General features: G+C 40.7%; 1 protein-coding gene and 1 long non-coding RNA gene across 5 annotated transcripts in view; one reads left to right on the plus strand and one right to left on the minus strand.

Moving 5' to 3' along the window:
* Positions 1–2,055: 2,055 nt before the first annotated feature.
* On the plus strand, positions 2,056–6,150 carry LOC306831133. Its single transcript, XR_013780059.1, has 2 exons — positions 2,056–3,418; positions 3,449–6,150. It is a non-coding gene; the product is annotated as an uncharacterized lncRNA (long non-coding RNA).
* A 96-nt stretch (positions 6,151–6,246) lies between these two features.
* The window catches only part of gabrg2 (gamma-aminobutyric acid type A receptor subunit gamma2), a 48,780-nt gene continuing 36,509 nt past the window's right edge, over positions 6,247–18,517 (minus strand). Inside the window, exons 7-10 of one of the 4 annotated variants that reach the window (XM_079355056.1) lie at positions 14,009–14,161; positions 11,341–11,546; positions 9,518–9,541; positions 6,247–6,736 (exon numbers count right to left, since the gene is read on the minus strand). In XM_079355056.1, coding sequence (XP_079211182.1) covers positions 6,458–6,736; positions 9,518–9,541; positions 11,341–11,546; positions 14,009–14,161 — 662 coding nt within the window. In that variant the 3' untranslated portion in view covers positions 6,247–6,457. Of the gene's footprint in view, positions 6,740–9,517; positions 9,542–11,340; positions 11,547–14,008; positions 14,162–18,517 lie in introns of all 4 variants that reach the window. The other 3 variants (XM_079355055.1, XM_079355058.1, XM_079355057.1) reach the window with 3 other exon arrangements.

An 18,517-nucleotide genomic window follows, 5' to 3' on the forward strand; every position in this document is an offset into this window, starting at 1 on the left:
AATGTCAGACGACTTTGCAAAATTATTAATGAACGAGACCTAAAAAATTAAACCTCACTTTGTCTTTTACACGCCTAAATCTCTCGGGTTCGTCCACTTTGGCATTTTGAAGTTGGAGGTATTAAACAGCATTATGAGATTTGGGACTCTGGAGTGGGACATTTCGACTGTGATTGGTTGGGTTCCATTTATAAGATTAGAGACTTTTAATGTGATACACACCAAAAAAGGCAAATATTTTTTATTTCTGTCCATTTCATTCATGATGATTACTGAGCAGAGTACTTTGACAGTAAGCCCTAGTAATTAATCCCTGTTTGTACTGAGTTATTATTTTATTTTTTTTTGGGGGGGGGGGGGGGGGGGTTAGCTAACAGAAGAGGTTATGCAACCATCCTCTGTTACCCCGCTCACACTTCTGCTCAGCTCAAGCAGATTACTTTGGAGCTGTTAATGAGGAGTGTAGGAAACCAGGGAGAGACATGCACGCACAGTTAAATGTATTTTGTAAACACCAGCAGGAACATTGGAAAAAATTCCACATTCAAACCGAAAACACCTCAACGTTCACGTAGTAAAGACGAACGGGCAATACAGACCTGCAAATGTATAATACATAATGCATTTTTCTTTATCACAGCAGCACATAAAGCAACATTCCCCCTTCCTTATGCAACGGTTTTTAACCTAACATCCAATCTCTCCTTGGCAACGATAACAAATTCTGTCCGTCGTTGCAACCGCCTTTAAGAGACACTTCCTGTTACAACTACAAAACTACAGAGTTTTCTCTGGATTGTCTTGGAAATATTTGCAGTGATCTGAGAACTCAACAAAAAAACAGCAGATGGAAAATAGTTTTTCAGCTTAATCTGGTAAAAAGCATCTCTTCTCGTCTGTGACTAATGTTTTTTTTTAATACTTCTGATTCAAATTGAGACAGGCACTGATGTAGTGTACAAAATGTACGCACTATTAACTGTTTCTCTCTCCCCATTGTCAGAGGGTTTGACGGGTCTAATCTGGTGCGGTAAATTGTTATTTGCAAGTTAAACTGTGGTCATTTTTTGTATTTGTCATGGCCCTTGAGCCAGATAATGACAAATAGGCGGTTTGTATGGGAATTGAACCCTGGACCTCTCGCACCCCAAGCGAGAATCTTACCCTTAGACCTAAATTAATTAAAGTAAAACATGGGTTGAGTGCTTTTTCTAATGAACTAAGACATCTACATGTAAACATTGTCACAAAATGATTCATATTGTACGTTAACATCACATGGTACATGGACACTCCAAGCAGGCCTCAGTGACACAGAGGTAGAGTCTAAATGAAAGAGAAAGGTCAAATGATTTTATGGCTGACATTTCCCATCGTGCATGATTGATTGAATAGATCAGAAGTCATTAAATGTCATCTCTAATGAAGTCAGTTAGGTACTGGTGTAACAGTGGGGTTATCTTTAGTTGTAGTGTCTTTTTTAAACATCATGAACAGAGATTTTATCTTCAAAGACCAGACTGTAATCGCGTTTCTTTTTTTCAGTATTTTTTGAAGGCTTCTGTGAGATTTTCAGATTCACTTTCATGTCGGTGCGTCATAGGAATGTTTGATTGCAACGTCATCCGAGCTGCAGCGCTGCACCTTCGTTTGACTATTCTTTTATTCATCCCTACTTTTTTACGAGACAAACGTCTTGATACAGTTTCAATGTTAATGTTTGAGAACGCTGAAGTGCATTCGGATTTGAATGCACATAAAGTACGTGCATCCAGGACCAATTCATTTCATTTGATAGCAGTATAAATATTGACACATACATGCTTTAAAGAGGACATGTTATACCCCTTTTCCACCTTTTCAAACAGTCCCCTGTGGTCTATATGAAACATCTGTGCATAACATATGTCCCCTTGTAAGACAGAAAGCTCCCCTGCACAGTGCAGGATTTTTTTCGAAAACTTCTGTGGTTCACTTTTTTGTAGGAAAACATTTTGAATTGTCTGGTACTTGTCAACATGCTGAAGATAACGTAACATTTTTTTTTTAAAGTAAAATAATACTGTGGATATCTCATTGCACTGAGTGATGAAAGGCATAAGGGTGAAGTCCTACAAAAATGGAGCCATGTGCAGACTGAATTATTCATGCAGGAGTCCCTGCACTCCCCGCTCTGCTCTCGCTGAGGAGTGTGTACCTCAGCTGATGAAAGGGCCAGTGATGACAGCGCGCTGCGGTGGTACACTGCAGACGGTTGTGTAATAATCAGAGGGATTCGCTGGCTGTCCTCTGCAGCTGCCACCCTGCCCAGTGGAGGGAAAAGTGCAAGCACAGGGGTCCATCAGCCAACTGCTGCTGTGTTTTTTAAGTGCACTTTCCTGGAAGAAAGAATCACTGGGCGAGACTAGAACAGGCTATTCCTGAGCAAAAACCGGCCTATTAAATCAAAATATGTTTTTGTGGTAGACTTATACTCTTAGCTGTTTCACTAAAGGCAGTAAAGTACCTTAATGAGTTGTGTTGACAACAGAGTGCAAAGTGGAGTCTCATTTTGACACTGTGGAGTAGACCTGTGCAATGCAAACTTTTATTTTAACTCGGAGGGGGACTGGGTTAAAATAATGTGCAAGACGTCAAACACATTCTTCCTTTAAAGACTTAAAACTAGCTTTGTGTGTACTTAAAATATAGAATAACACTACAAGAAAACAGCTTTGAAACTCTTGAAATAATAATTGTGAAAAAAAAGGAACTTTGATAAATGCAACCATTTTATTGTAAAATTCCACAGCTATGTGCAATTCCCTTATGAAAAGGATTTTTTCCAGTACATGTATAATATATTATGCAGACCCTAGTAGAATGGATCAGTGCCCGTTTTATACAATACTCAAATATACATAGATGGTAAACAACAAACATACTGTATGCATGAGGATCATATGAAATTTGTTTTGTTCTGCAATACCTTTTGACTGAGCTCTTGTAGTTCCAGTGCGTTTCTTTTGTTTTCTGTTGTTTGACAAAATACATAACAATAGAAAATATCTACATGTGCTGTTCACATATAAGTCTCAATTGTGGGTCCCCAGAAAGAGAGAAGTCATCACTTTGCCTGGAGTAAGTACAGTGGAATCGAAAAGTCCATGTCAATGCAAGTCAAAGGACTGAAACTACGTAAATGAAACAATGCTTGAATTGAATCCAAACTTTCACAACCTCCCAGTTCGACTAAAAAAAGAAAACAAAATCGTCATGCACACTACTGAATATAAACAAGTTTCATTAACTTCCATTCACCTTTATATCTTTGCATTTACAGTAGAGTGCACTAAACATATCGTAAACATACTTTAAACGAGCTTTAATCACTGTGCAAAAAAACCCAAAAAACATCATAAGTTCTTTTTGCACAAATGTCATAAAAAAGAAAAAAAAAAAAACAAAGGAAAAAAAAAACTAGCTTGGATCGCAGTGTGATGGGTTTGTAAACAAAGTCAGATACAGTTTAAATCAGAGATGTCTTCCAGTTCACCCTGATATCGAAATTATCCCTTTTTTTTATTAGTCTGGCCTATATATTTTTTTGAACTACTGTTCTGAAGCTTCTGGTTTAAAACATGAACAAACAAACAAAAAAAACAAAAAAAGAACATAAAAACCTTTCCATGACCGTGGAGACTTCAAGCTAACGTTTTTGTGTAGCATCTCCTTGAAAACCCTCTCCACACGTCTCGTCTTGCACATAGCAGTAGAAGTGGATTCACAAATGATAATACACTTTGATATTCTCTATTGCATGTGTGTCTGTTTGGCACTTTATAGGATGTAATCACTCTTGGACACTTCGGTAAGCTACTGAACACTGATGATGACCAAGTCTAAGTTGCTATTGACACACACACACACACACACACACACGTCCCTAAAGATGTGAGAGATAGAGTATGTGCACACTGAAGACGGGTTTCAGACAACGAAGTAGCAGCTCCAGAACACAACAGGAGCACCGTTTAATGAAAGAAGTTCGGAAAATAGAAGAGAAGCTGGTAAATGCATACGCTCATACCACCACTGATGCTTTTTTAATGATGGTAACTAAGTATCTGGACCAATCAAAAGCTGTGGCAGTGGAAAAAATTCACACGAGCAAATGTTCTTCCTCCGGTGGATCGAGAACTTTTTTTTTTTCTTTTCATCCAAACGCATGTTTCCACCCTCCTGGAGATGCTGAAGTCTACCATTCAGAAGTTGCACAACAGATAATGTTGTAACGCACTAATTCAACAGATAAAACAGTGTGACAGGCCTGTGTGAGATTAGTGTATACATCGATCACAACATAGAAAACACAAGATAAATAGGCTCAAGCTCCATTGACACACCAACAAAAATGCTTGATTGATATAAGTGACAGCATTCGGTGATTCTTTTAAGGGGCTCTATGAACACAAAAAATTACAACTTTTATTCAAGAAAATAAATAAATAAATAAATAAATAAATAGCATTAATGAATGAATAGATAAATAAATACCCCATTACCTCCAAGAGATAACTCTATGGTCAGTCCAGTATAATACAATAAGTCCGGTACTCCATGATGATATACTGTAACAATGCTGAAATAACAAAATATAGACCCTTTTTACAAAATCCCAAGGGCTCAACGAGTGTTTTCTTCCTTTTTAATCCGATATGTACATAAAGAACGTGATTTGCACCTCTCCCTCTTGAGTTTACGAATCCTACTGAAGCGTGGCCTCCGTTTGTTGCATACGGGTGTCTGTTAAAGTTCATCTGTAAGGGGCTGTTGTTCACGTGTGTTACATGTTCGCCGTACGCGGCATCGACAGTTCAGATTCTCGTTCGTGGCCCTCGGTGCACTGATTCAGAACTTGCTCTTTTGAATGGAAAAAAAAAAAGAAGAAATAAAACATTTAAAAAAAAAACCAATTAGTTTTTGCCGAGTCAGTGAATCGAATTACACACAAAGTGACATTTATTACGTTCTCAAAAAAAAAAAAATAAATAAAAATTGCTAATGTTCAAATGAAGCTCCTAACTTACAGCTGTAATTTGTGTTCATTCCTTTTTTTGCATTTTTGCTTCATTGCTCAATATAGTAGAATGACACAGTCTCTTGCGGAGCTTCCAAAGTTCCCTACAGTTGTCTGTATTGACATTTGCATTAAGGAGTAGATTAGTTAGAATTCCTGTACTCTAAGGCAAAAGCGCAGCGGTAGTTATCACTCTGCTAATGTAAAGGGCAAACAAATCCCTTTTGTTTTTGTTTGCTTTTAAGCTGGAAAAAAAAAAAAAAAGTCTTTTCAGGGCTGTTTCTCTGGTGGAAGCTTGCATAACAAAAAAAAAGACAACAGCAGTGTGCCATTATGTAAATGCTCACTTTTAACACAATGTGGAGGAGTGGGTGCGAGGTCAGTGTTGTCTATACAGTAAGCTAACGGCTGCGAGGGAAAATCATTAAACCAGTCGTCTGGCCTGATATCACGTCTGTTCAAAGATGACTTCTCAACTTAAAAAGATGAACTGGGCCCTTTTTTTTTGGTTTTGTTTTTTTTCTTGGGGGGGGGGCGAATTTTCCAGGTTTTCTAGAAAAAAGTTATATTTCAATCCGTAATGATAATCAACAGTGCTCTTTTTTTTTTCTAGTTTCCATAGCCAACAAAGAATACCATAAAACATGTTGATTTTTGGCCTGAAAGGTGCATGCAATAAATGTAAACCACTATGAAATAGTAAAATTTATACAGTGTCTGTACAGCTGAGCATGGTCCATAAACAGCATTCTCTCTCTCTCTCTCTCTGACCACACATAGAAAATGTTAAATTGTGCCAATACTTGGACTACTTATACATTTTAAATGAATAAATAAATGACCATCTAAATGAAGTGTAATGTGTCTGTGTAATATGTCTCTGTTAAAGTGCTTCAAATTGAATGTTTTTCGATCGTAAAGTGAGAGAAAATATGTGAACATAAATGATAAGACAAATTGTATTTATATTTCTCAAGATGTCTTCTGTGGTTTCTTTTGCTGTTTTTATCAACTTTGGTGGAGGGAATGCGTTTTGCCCGGTAATAAGCTTATTTGTATAAAACCCCTTTTGGAAGAAAAAAAAAAAGAAATCAAATCATAAAAGAGAACTAAGACTCTTGATAATCGATCACACAATCAACGTTTCCACAACACATCTACAGACCTCCTGATACCAGTTAAATGTAGTGCTACAACATTTGCAGTGTCTGTCAAAGTTTTCATCGACATGACTCAAAAATACTGAGATATTTTCAACCGAAGAGATAAAGGAAATGATTGAAATAAAATCATCTCTTGTTGCAGTGGGTCCCCCTCCTTGGAAAATGTTCCTTGCTGGCGCAGAGCATTATGTAGAATGAAATCAGCTGTATGATGAGGCTGGATCCACATCCAGACCTAGAGATAGAGATAAGAGACCCAGTAGACCAGGTTGAAGAGACCGAACGCCGTGGGGAAGAAGATGCGTGCATATGAGTCTATCTTGGCGACGCGGATGTGCAACCTCCCGTGCCGCCAGGCTCCCGAGCGGCAGTCTTCGAAACAGCAGAAGAAGCTGGTGCAGTCCTTCCCATCCAGACACTCGTAGCCGTACTCCTCGTCCCGCTCCTGCATGTGCGTGGCGTTGTTCATCTGGATGGCCGTGGCTGAGCGTGGGCGAATGTCTACCGTGGGTGTCTGCTTTTGTGACAGGACAAAAATGACACAGTTAGCGGTCAAAGCCTTGGAGTGCTATAATCAAGGTCTCGGTGACATAACAGGGGAGCTAATTTATGCTTCTGTTGTCTGTCATTAGTCAGCACAAAGTAATTTGCACCTTCAACTTGCCAATGAATCCTTTTAACGTTTAGGAAATGCATATCCATAACTACCTACTGTGGCTGTAATTAGGGAGGCTTTTAGTGACAAGGGTCAGTCCCCGTGGAGACCAATGCTGACAATTTCACCTTAGGGCTGGAGTAGAGCTGGCTGCTGACACAGTCATTTTTTTTAGCAGAGTAGTTCACATTGCTTTATTTAGCAGCCATATTAAGCTGGTGTTGGGCAATGCCCCTCAATTTTTAATCTAATAATGCTACTGTTTTTGCAAAACATTTCCAAATGCGATGAAAACGCTCTGCGACATTAGCCTAGGCAGAGTGTTAAAAAAGGTTTTCAGTGACTCAACAAAATGGCAAAATTTGGACCTGCATGGCTCTTGTAAGCATTTTTTTTCCTTTTTTTTTCGGAAATACATTTTCAAGACATGTTGTAACTGGCTTATGATGCATCATAAAGCCAGGCTTAGGGAGGAGCATGTGTTGGCAGATGTGCAGCACACAGCTCAATATTTCTCCAGCCCACTTGCTCTGTCACTAAATGGGTTAAAATACATCTCCTTTGCAAACTGTGCTCACCACTGGAGGGCACATGCCTTTCATTTGTGAGGCTTCCTAAAATAGGCCAGTGACATCAGTGAGTCTGCAGCCCCTGTCATTTTAAAGGGAGACGATTAGCATTCTAACTGAATGTTTTCATCGGCTTTTATCTTGAAAAACCATGACACCTTTGGACAAATTGGAACTCTGGCTGTTTGGCAGATTAAACCCCCCCCCCTTTGCCTTTGGCAGCAATGGAAGATTCCTTGACCTTGCTGATAAACTAGGGTGTCAAGCTCATCATTTAAAGAAGACACAGTGAGTCAAGCATGCTCCAGAGTTCAACTTGAAATCATTTTCACCACTTTCCTTCAGAAAGTGCTCGAGGCTGTCGTTTAGGCTGATCTGTGCGTCTCTTCTTTGTAACATAGGAACAATTATCAGAGCATTCACTGCACTCGCACTCCAAATATGCTTTACGGCATTGTATTCATGCGCTTTTGTTGCGATAATATGACATCTTCTGTGATCTTAATCAGCTGTTTTAAACTGAAACGAACATAAAGAATCAGGAATGACTCCCCCCTCATTTTTCCACATGAACGTTTTGCCCCCGCTTCTGTGTATCTGCAATATGCGTCGCATGCTTGCTGCAAAAAAAATTAGGTCATTGCAGTTTCAGCTGGAACATAACATTATCTGCAGTAAGCATGCATCCTCAAACAAGCTTAAAATACTTAAACTTGATTGGTCTGTTTTCAATCCTTCAAACCTCTCGCCCCACACAGCACTACTGCACAAACCTGCTGTCCCTTTGAAAACGACACATAACCACTAACAACACAACATAGGTGGGTTACTTTCAGCATTTTTGTCCTTATTGAGCGGACAGTATGTTGAGTAAATGAGGGGGATTATAGCAGGAGCAGGTTATGACTCAGTTCTCAAAGGGGATTGGTTGCACTGGAGGAGAGCGCAGTGGGAAGCTCGAGCAGGAGGAGCATTAAGAGCATCCTGCCGCATGGCTTGCTCGAGCTGATCTGTGCCGAGTCGGTATTGGCAAAAAATAATATCAAAGAAAACAACAGATAAACAACACAGTGGCATTGGCAACTTTAACCGGCTGAAAGTAGACAACCTCCCAGAGATAAAGAGAGCCTGAAAACAGCCTGGATCATTACTGGAGGATCCCTTGCTTATCTGAATGAAGCTAAATATTTGATGGTAGTGTTTAAATACTTTATATTTATACATATATATATATATTTATTTTTATTTAATTTTTTTGCAGCACATTTACCCTCATGTGTTGTTTGAAATTCTAGATGATTTAGCTTTAAAAAAAATAAAAAAAATAATCCCTCCCGGCATAAAAAGAGACTAAATAAACTTCTAACTACGTGTGACCTCTATGTGGAAAAGCAGATTATCTTGCCTCGAGTAGCGTGTTTGGTTAAATTTAGATCTTTGCTTGCTCCTGCCCACCCTAGATGCTTTTTGGGTGTTTAAAGATTAGCATGCGCTAATCTTCTGAATGGACCTCCAAGTATAATTAGACTTAGCACAGAGCAGGGGTTGTCTGTTTCAGTCTGTTAAGGCTCTGCTGACTCTGTAGGAAGCAGCGTCAGGTGGAGAAGCCCAACAAACACACAGGTAAAGGTTTACTGGCAAAGAGGAGGGACAGAAGAAGAAGCTACTGCAGCGGCTGCTCGTTCACTGTGGTTACAACAACGACAAAGAGTGAAACAGGACAGAGGAAGCCAGAATGAGTCCACCCCGGGCCTGAACTTATACATTCCTCTGGTGATGGGGTGTGTGGGATGCTTATTTGAATTTTTTTTTTTTTTTTTTTTAAACGGGTTAAGTCTGTCTGGCTGGCTGCCTCCGCACTGTGCACTGCAGAGTGCCCACTTTAAAAAAAAAAAAAAAAAAAAGTTATCTCAGATTTCTATTTTTGTAACTAATAAGGGAATGCAGGTAGATAAAGAAGGAGAAGAGGGAGGCGTGTCTGCTAGAGAACAGACAGCAAAGCAAGTGAGGTGCTTGCGGCTCAAAGAGCCAAAATGCATCAGAAACATGCAGTCAGACACAGGCAATATACCTTTGAGGAAAAGAGCCGGAGGAGCTTTTGTCCAGACAGGAAACAAAGAATATGTGGAGTTGGAAGAGAGTAACAAAAAAACAAAGAATACATGTAAACAGATAAAGAAAAAACATCAATAAAAAGAAAGGGGACAGAAACACGAGATAATGTGTGAACATTACAAGCACTGTACAGTCTATATTCAAATGGAACGAGAAGAAATATACTGTCGAGAGACATACATGTTACAAACAGAGACAAAGGGAGATGCATGATGGGATATATATATATATATATACGTATCTCACATGCTTCTTACGCCGGCATCACCTTAGGAGAAATATTACATAGCGTACATAAAGCAAAGCGAGAGAGCTTCCCAAAAAAACTCCCCGAGAGTGTTGAACAGTTAAGTTTTCACATCCGATTGGAAACACTTGTCTTGTGCAAAACGTCATCAAAATCAGCAGATGTTGCAAAAGAGACAAAACACACCGAAATTTAAATCTTAGAAATACATCCGACAAAAAAACTGCATTGTATTAGCTCATGTGGAACAACGCAGCTGTCGCAGTGAAAAAGTGGAAATAAGAACCGAACATGATTAAAAGAACCTTCACAAGGCTTATATTTTTTCCTAGATAAACACATTTTTTAAAATACATTTTAAATAAAAAAAAGAAAGAAAAAAAAAAGAGTTTCAGTCTTTGCCCTTCTTTTCTCTTACATACTTACTCGTTCGTGCAACTTGAGAAGAAGCAATGATTTATCATAAAAACAACAAAAACCGCCACAGACAGTTTGCATTTATATACACAGTATACACACACATTTAAAAAGCATCACAACCATAGACTGTTACATTTAAGGATGTAAACTTTCTAAAATGTCACCCAATGCGGATAGCCTCACAATCTGCGTTCTTTGGAATGAACCAGAAGGACTGTATATGTTCTTAATCACTCATTTCAAATATTCTTCAAAACTGTTAAAAATGATGCAATTGAGAACCAACTCGACGATAAAGAAGGGTACCTTTGATTGAGAAGTCGCTCAAACAGTGACCTGTCAACCAGGGTAGTGTTTCACTTGATGTCCAAAAACCAAGATGACTTATACTCAAGGCTTGAAAAGAGTGCTCTACAAACCAATGGGGGACATTTCCCCATGTACATCGGCCTTTTTATGTCGGCTATAATTGCAACTTGGCTTTGTTGAGAAAAATGACCGAACATCCACCAATAAGACGTAGAACTGAGTTCAACTAATTTGATTAAAATCAAGATTCATAAACTAATTCATAGGTCATTGGAGAGCAGCGTCAGTCTTCCCGTCAAGGGTAAATATATTCCGTTTTTTAAGTGCTCGTGTATCTGTGGAGACACCATATCCTTCAACCAAGCCTTTATCTCTTGATGGATTTAACCCTTACACAAGGCGGCTAACGTGAGGCCTACTTTCTTGTCATGTGACACGGGTCTAAATTACTACTGGAACAGATGTGCGGTGGATTATGAAAAGGTTGGAGCTACATGCTTGCTCATTGAGTAATTTGACGTAGTGACCCCAGTGAAGATGCTCCCTTAGGGATACTTAACTGTGTATAGCTTTTTTTTTTTTTTTTTTTTTCAAAGGCTTATCTAAGTCCTCTAATGCAGAGTGGAAAAGGGGGGGAGGGGCTGAGTGTGTAGGAAGAACTTGATCTTTCACCTAAATAGAGGATAATGTTCACACTGAAGCGATGTAAGACATGGACATATGCCTGTAGAGAAAACATTATGATTACATTTGAACCTGTAGTGCAGCAACATTTCAAAAGAGAGTTCCAGAAAGACGCTCACCGGGTTTTTCTTCCTCTTGTCCTTTTTGGCGCTCGGCTTCCTGTTGCTGACAAAGTAGTGCAGTGTGCCGTACTCTATGAGTGCGGCGAAAACGAAGATGAAGCAGACGGACACAAACAGGTCCATGGCGGTCACATAGGAAACTTTTGGAAGGGATTTCCTCGCAATGGTACTCAGCGTGGTCATGGTCAGCACGGTAGTGATGCCTGGTAATGAAATCGGTGACAACAGAGGAAAGAAAATTTACTGTACGGGAAGACACAAAAGAATATTTGGTACTAATGCTTCATTTTGCAGCGCCACGTAGAGCTCAAGGGACTTTTTTTATTTTTTTACAACTCAGCACTGTATCATTTAACATTCAACCAAAATGTCATCATAATATATTTTAAACAAGGTCCTACAAAAAAGAGAAGCAAAAGATAACAAAAGACACAACACAGGTTAGATGACTAACAACTTGTCGTAACAGCACACGAGCGTCGTTCATCGCGTTGCATCGCGCACGATCGCTAGCTGGCTGTCCACACTGCACGCGTTCAATACTGAATTCTTTGCCCTTCGCAAACTCTGTTGAGTGAGTAAAAGGGGACTGTCAGTGCCTCGTGGAGCCCCCTCCTTCCTCGTTTCTTCGCCCCGTCTACGCGAGCGACCAAGAGAAAAATAGAAACGGGGTGTCGGGTAAAAAAACACGGCGATGCGTCGCTGGCAGACAGTAAGGACACTCCAAACTAAAGAAGCCGACGCTCGCTCGCAGATGCTGCCAGGACAGGCTGTAACACAACCGTCTGCAACACACTTGGAATGAAGCGAAGCAGACAGAAAGTCCGAATGTAGAATTAAAACTTGATATATTTTCAAGAATGTTTTAAACTTTTTTTTTTTTTTTCCCTGTATAGCTATCAACTCACTTTTTTTTTCTTTTTTTTTTTTTTTGAGCCAGGGACACATCTGCGTTTAGTGTGGATGGTAAACATTCCCCGTTAGTGTTTAAGAGAATTACAGCCACAATAGGACTGAACATCTGAAGGGCCATACTTGAGAAGGTGTAACAAAACTAAAACAGACTTTGTTTTTAAGCAGCCCTTTTAAAATAACTGAATGTGTGAATGCCAGTGTAGTTTTATTAATGTCAAGTTTTGTAAGTGCGGTATGAAGCACAAAGTTAAGGCGAGGGCTCATTATGTCTGTTTTAATTGCTCGCCCTGAACGGTCAAAGGGCATAAGGTGGATATGACCAGCTGTTTTTCTGTCCTCTTGATCTACATACTTTACTGGTTAAGCTTCCATTGAGCATCGCACTAGCATAACTCACTCCTTTATCTGGTAAGCCCCCCCCCCCCCCCCCCCCCTTTAATCACTGTCTCTAATGATGATGCAGATGGAGCAAAAGTGATGGAACAAGACCAGAAAATGCGTTTAAACTGTAAGTACACAGATACAGGGGATGAGAACGAGCCCAGTAAACTCTCCAAACACCAACAAACAAGCCGCTGAAAAGAGCACCTCCTTCCTTTGAATAGAACCAACATGTGCGGGGAGTTTTATGTCGGAGATTATTTGCGTCTAAATTTACCGTAAAACTGAAAGTCATCAGTCTGCACAAAGATTAACATTGCACTATTGTGAGTGAATTGATATATTTCTGGATGGCATTGAAGGATTTAGAATTATGTCATCTGCATTAATCCGCTTCCTAACCACCTGGCTTCCTCGTACCTTCTGCATCATCTTTCAAAGGAAATGAAGACGTTTGACTCTTTTAAGCATGGAATTAATCGTGTTTGTGGTGTATTTTTTATTTATTTTTTTATTTTGACTGCAGATCACGTCTGGAGCTTGAGGAGAAAACAATACAGGCTATTTTTAGGGAGATTAATGATGGAGGATGTAGAGATGATGAGAGTGAGCTAGAAGGAGGGTTTCTGCCTGCAGGGGTTGCTTTACATTCAGTTATGCTCGCTAATGATCACATCACATGGACTTTAGGTCAGGATTTTAGAGCCTTAAGGAGAGCTGACTAAGGAATAAGTAACTGCCTCGCCGGTGAACTTTCCGAGGGTGTCCACTGGACGCCAAGGGCAAGCTCAAAAGCTGACACATTTCCTTGAAATCTTTACGTTTGCCCTCTTTCTCTCCAACTTTGTCCTTTTCGCTGCATGCAGTGCAGAAGTCACCTGCATCAATATTGTGCTGAGGCTGCATCTCTGCGTCTTCCCTGCTGTATTGCATAATTAATGCCTCATTAAGGCATGCATGAAAACATATGTGGCAGGATAGGCTCTTCTAATCAAGACGAACTAGATTCCTGAGCAGCTGCCCTGTCTCAAAGGAGGAGAAGAGGAGGAGGAACGATTGTGGAGAAGAAAAAAAAAAAAAAAAACCAGAGAGGAATGACCACCACAGGGTTGTTGATGTGTTTCACAGCAGGGAGTAATTAAGGGCAGGATAGCTAATGAACCTCACTGATACAACCGCAGCATATGTTTGTTTGGGCTAGGTGGACTGCCGATTTAGAATGAAGACTCAGTAAAGGCTTGATTAAAAAGATTAAAAAAGAATTAAGGAGAAACTCACACTTAATACATCAACATAATATTCTCACTATTGCTTTTTAAGTGCTTGCAAGCTGCAGTGACGACCGATGATCAAATTGGTCTTTTTTTACCTAATGATGTCCTGGCAGGTACGGCGTCCTTGTTGATCCAGAATGAGACCCAGGAAAGGACAACAATCAGGGTGCATGGGATGTACGTCTGAATGGTAAAGTAACCCATTCTTCGGCTCAGGTCAAAGAAGACAGCCAACACCACATAGTCTCCTGCAGAGAGAGAGAAAAAAACCCCCAACTAGTTAGGACACTGTGGTTGTACAATACTGTCGGAGTCAAGTCATAGAGGACATTTAAAGACACACGGAGTGAATCGAGTGTGCTTTATTACATTCAATGCAGGGTTTGGAACCTGCTTTAGTAGAGGTAAAACAAAATAACAACAACACCTATCAGAACTCTGATATTTCATCTGAGAAGAAGAAAGAAAAACAAAACAAGAAGAACAATAAAACCAAAAGTGGACCAAGCTGAACAGGCAGCAGAAAACAAATGTTGGTCTTTAAGTTTACATTTAAATCCTCAATGAACAGGAACTTTTTAGAAACTGGAGCCTGGCAGTAGCAACTGGCGAAACCCAGTCACCTTTACATTTAACATTCAAGTAAAGGAACTGGGAAACGTCGTTGTGAAGAGGATCCAAGTGACCTGAGGGCTGAATATGGAATTAACAGATCTGTAATTTATTGTAAGCTTATTCATTGAAAGCTGAAAAAAAATATGAATGTTTCAATGGAAACCAGTGCATGTCTGTGTTTGAAGTCTAGCAGATACGTAAGGGACAGAAAGGAACACGAAGAGTCAAACAAATAAAATAGAAGGTAAATTATAAAATAAAAGTCTTGATTTTTGACGGTCACATTTCAAGCTAGAAACAAGGGATGAGATGATCCAGCATGTTTGTTGAGAAAAAAAGAACCATGAGCTGGACACTAGACCTTTACAATTAACCTTTTTTAAATCCCACTTTAATTCAAAACAACAGAAACACCAAGCTAAAAAACAAAACCCTGCTATATCACAGACTAATCAATATATAATGTTGTGTAACCAAACTCTACACTGCTTGTTAGCCCGAGGCAACTCAAGATCTAAAACAAAATGGACAGATTCAGAGAGCTGGAAGCTGGTCTTGCTTGGATAAACACACACACACAGACACACACACACACACATACACACACACACACACACACACACACACAAACCTTCCTCTCCTGCCAGTCGTTAGCTGGAACATGAGCACTAGCATCCAGCTGATGATGAGCCTTCCCTGTGCTGACCCCGGCAGATGTTAGCAGTGAGGAGGTTAAGGTTAGCTGAGCCCAGATAGACCTGACCCGGGCAATGTGGCTCATCTGGCCTGCCTGTTTAAAATGCATATAAAAAGCACACATGCTTGCACCCTCGAGCACTGTGTACAATTACATTCCTACAAGCCTTGCAAGGAGGATGATTAGAAAAAAAGGAGCAAATACAGAGTCAGGTGTGATACCAACTTACAACAACGTAGCAGTAATAATTGCCAATAGTTTCCATTTGACCTCAGATGACTGCTTCTGTTCCTCTCTGTGTCTACGGATGTAATGGCTGTTATGGCTCTAGCTCAGTTGGTTGTCTGCTAATTGATTAACATCAGACTGTTAAGTGTGTCAGAAACCTCTGCTGGCCTCTCACTGTGGCTTCTAACCTGCAGGGCACAACGCTACTCTCTCCATCAGCCTCTCTCTATGCTGTCTCTGTCTGTGTGTGTGTGTGTGTGTGTGTGTGTGTGTGTGTGTCTATGTCTGTGTGTGTTTGCGCTAGAGTGTGTGTTTTAGCACCCACAGCCCACAGAGCAGTCCCCAGCAGCTGGAGACTGAACAGCTGGCTAATAATGTTCCTCATGAGAAAGGGCGCACAACACATACTGCAGTTTAGCGGAAAACAGCTAACATCTGTGTGTTTGTGCGCTAATGAGAGACAGAGAGGCAAAGAGATGAGACTGTCAGTGTTTATTATGTCTGCGAACATGTGCGCTCTGTGTGAGTGAGTCCTCAGAGTTTTGGATAGTTACCAAGCTTTTTTGTGAATCATCCCAGCATGCACCTCTGCTCACCCGGCCACTGATAGCATCATTAAATATACCAAGAGCAATAACCCCGGTAGCACGGCCGCAACTGTTCATATCACCACGTGTGTGTGTTTTCTGCTGATGCAGGCAGGTGTAGGTGTGTTACAGAGCACCGCCTCGATTTGTAGAAATACAAGAGACAGATGAAGGCTGTACTCAGGGGTCCCACAGCCCACCTTTTTTTTTTTTTTTTTATTAACATCACATTAGTGGAGGCCCCAAAACCCGAGACCCCTGACAGCTGAGAAACTGCCTGTTAATACACTTCTTCCAGCTTGGTCAGCAGCTCAAAGCCCCCTTCACATCACCGCAAGACTCTTAATGATGATGGGATTTCCACCACAGGGGCGAGGTCGGCTTGGTGCGAGACCCTCGTCTCTTCTTCTGTTTGCAGGTTTCATTATAGGCTGCAGCGATTGCCAGGAAGACACTTTGAGAAGGTGTTATCGACCCATGTCCTCCATCCTGGGCCGGCTGATGTATCTGTATCAGCTTGCCTGCCATTATGGCCCGGTAGCACTGCATCAGTTTGTTAATGACTTCCTGATTTCACTCAAAACAAAATGGTTTCCATTTGTATCACTGGTTTAAGTGTTTTGCTTGGGCTGTATGAGGGCTGAATAGATTTCACTAAAGAGGAAAAAATGGTTGCTTTTTAGTCATTCGGCAGAAAAAAAATCCTTTCTAGCAGGCAGGAAACGGGAGCTCATTGGTGGACAGCAATCTACAGTGACGAGCTGGGCTAAGAAAGTTGAATACATCTTGAAATTCTCATGTTTCTAAAAAAAAAGAAAAGAAAAGAAAAGTATATTATCCTGATGAAAGGTTGTACTGTCTTTTTGTGGCGTGTGGTTTGAGGTGCAGTGACGCGTTCATGAACATTGCCAACCACTAGGAGTCGCCATTGTCAGAAAGTCTAAACAGTGTCAGAAAGAGGCTCTGGTTATTAAAGCTTATTATTATTTAAGCTGTCAGTTTTCGTCTACACTCCAGATGTGGTTCACGTCGACTTTTATGTAGCATCATTGACGCCCGTGTTCACACCGAAACCTCGGAAGACATTTTTTGCTCCTGTCTCGTCGTAGTTGTTACATTAACAAGAAGACATGTTCCTGTATGTACGATTATTTTGCATGTGTGTGGGAAAATAGGCCCCTTTTATTTAACATAAAACTGCAGCTGGAATCTCAAATCTTCCAAGCCTCCATGGCTGCCTTCCTCCTAATGGGAGCCCTCAGTCTAACCTCAGCTAAAGCTCCCCCATCTGTCAACGCCAACAGATGAGAGTGTGTTTGCAAGATGGTTCACACTTGATCTTCACAGGGTCTACAGAACGCTCTCCTTTATTTTCAAGGCTGTTACCACGAAGGTTGAATCTATATACTGTATATATATGTCAAAAAGAAACTCTCCAAACATCATGCAATGAACTCACAGCCTTTCACATCTTTCGTACGAACGCCCACACGCCGTGTGATTCTTTTGGCAGATTCCGTCCTAACTCTTTCATAATCATCACGTCCACTGCTTGTGTTTATTTCTCCATCATCCACTACACTCCCGCAAATTCCTTCCCATGCCTTCTTTATTATCGAGATTCCTAAAAAGTCAGATTTTTCCGCCAATCCTATCTTCCTACCGCTGTAATTACATCACTATCAATTCAATTCGTCTCTTTCCGTGTCTTTAATTCGTGAATGAAAAATGCTGATGACAGCTGTGAGCGAGGAAAAAAAAAGAAACAGCTCAAGACTATTGTCTGTATTGAGACATGGTTTAAAATACTCTTATTAGGATCACATATTTCCCTGGCAAAAAAAAAAAAAACGATTTACTACGAGCTGATGTAATCTACAGAAAGCAATACAAAACTTGGCGGGGATGATCGCTCATCAGAAAACAGCGATGCTTTGTTGTTAAAAGCCGCAGAGACAACACACTCATCGGAATTAGACACACTCTCTCTCTCTCACACACACACACACACACACACACACACACAGAGGAGGTTTTGGGGGGGGCGAGGGGGTGGGATGGATCAGTCTTGCATTGTGAGCCTTCTACTGGGTGAAAATATCAGAAAAAGACTGATGTTTTCTTATTATGAGAGGGCAGAAATTGTTTTATTCCGTATTTGTGAAACTGTGTGAGGGGAATATGGCTGTACATTATTGCAGTAAAGCCACAGGGGAGTTTGTAGGAGTGAAACATGGTTATTCAAGACTGCTGACCTGACAGGGGGGAGGGGAGGGGGGGTACTGTCACAAGAGAATATGATTGTGCTGGCAGCCAGACCGTAAATTACTGTGGATATGGACGAGGAGGAGAGACCTGAGGCACATGCTGGATGTCCGCTGAAGGGAGACGAGCCAGACACATAGCAGAGCGGCTGACAGGCTGCCTCACTGAGCTCCTCTCCTGTCAGGGGTCATCTGCATCAGAGGTGACAGCGG

This window comes from Symphodus melops (genome assembly GCF_947650265.1).
Source record: "Symphodus melops genome assembly, chromosome: 11".
Taxonomy (NCBI): domain Eukaryota; kingdom Metazoa; phylum Chordata; class Actinopteri; order Labriformes; family Labridae; genus Symphodus; species Symphodus melops.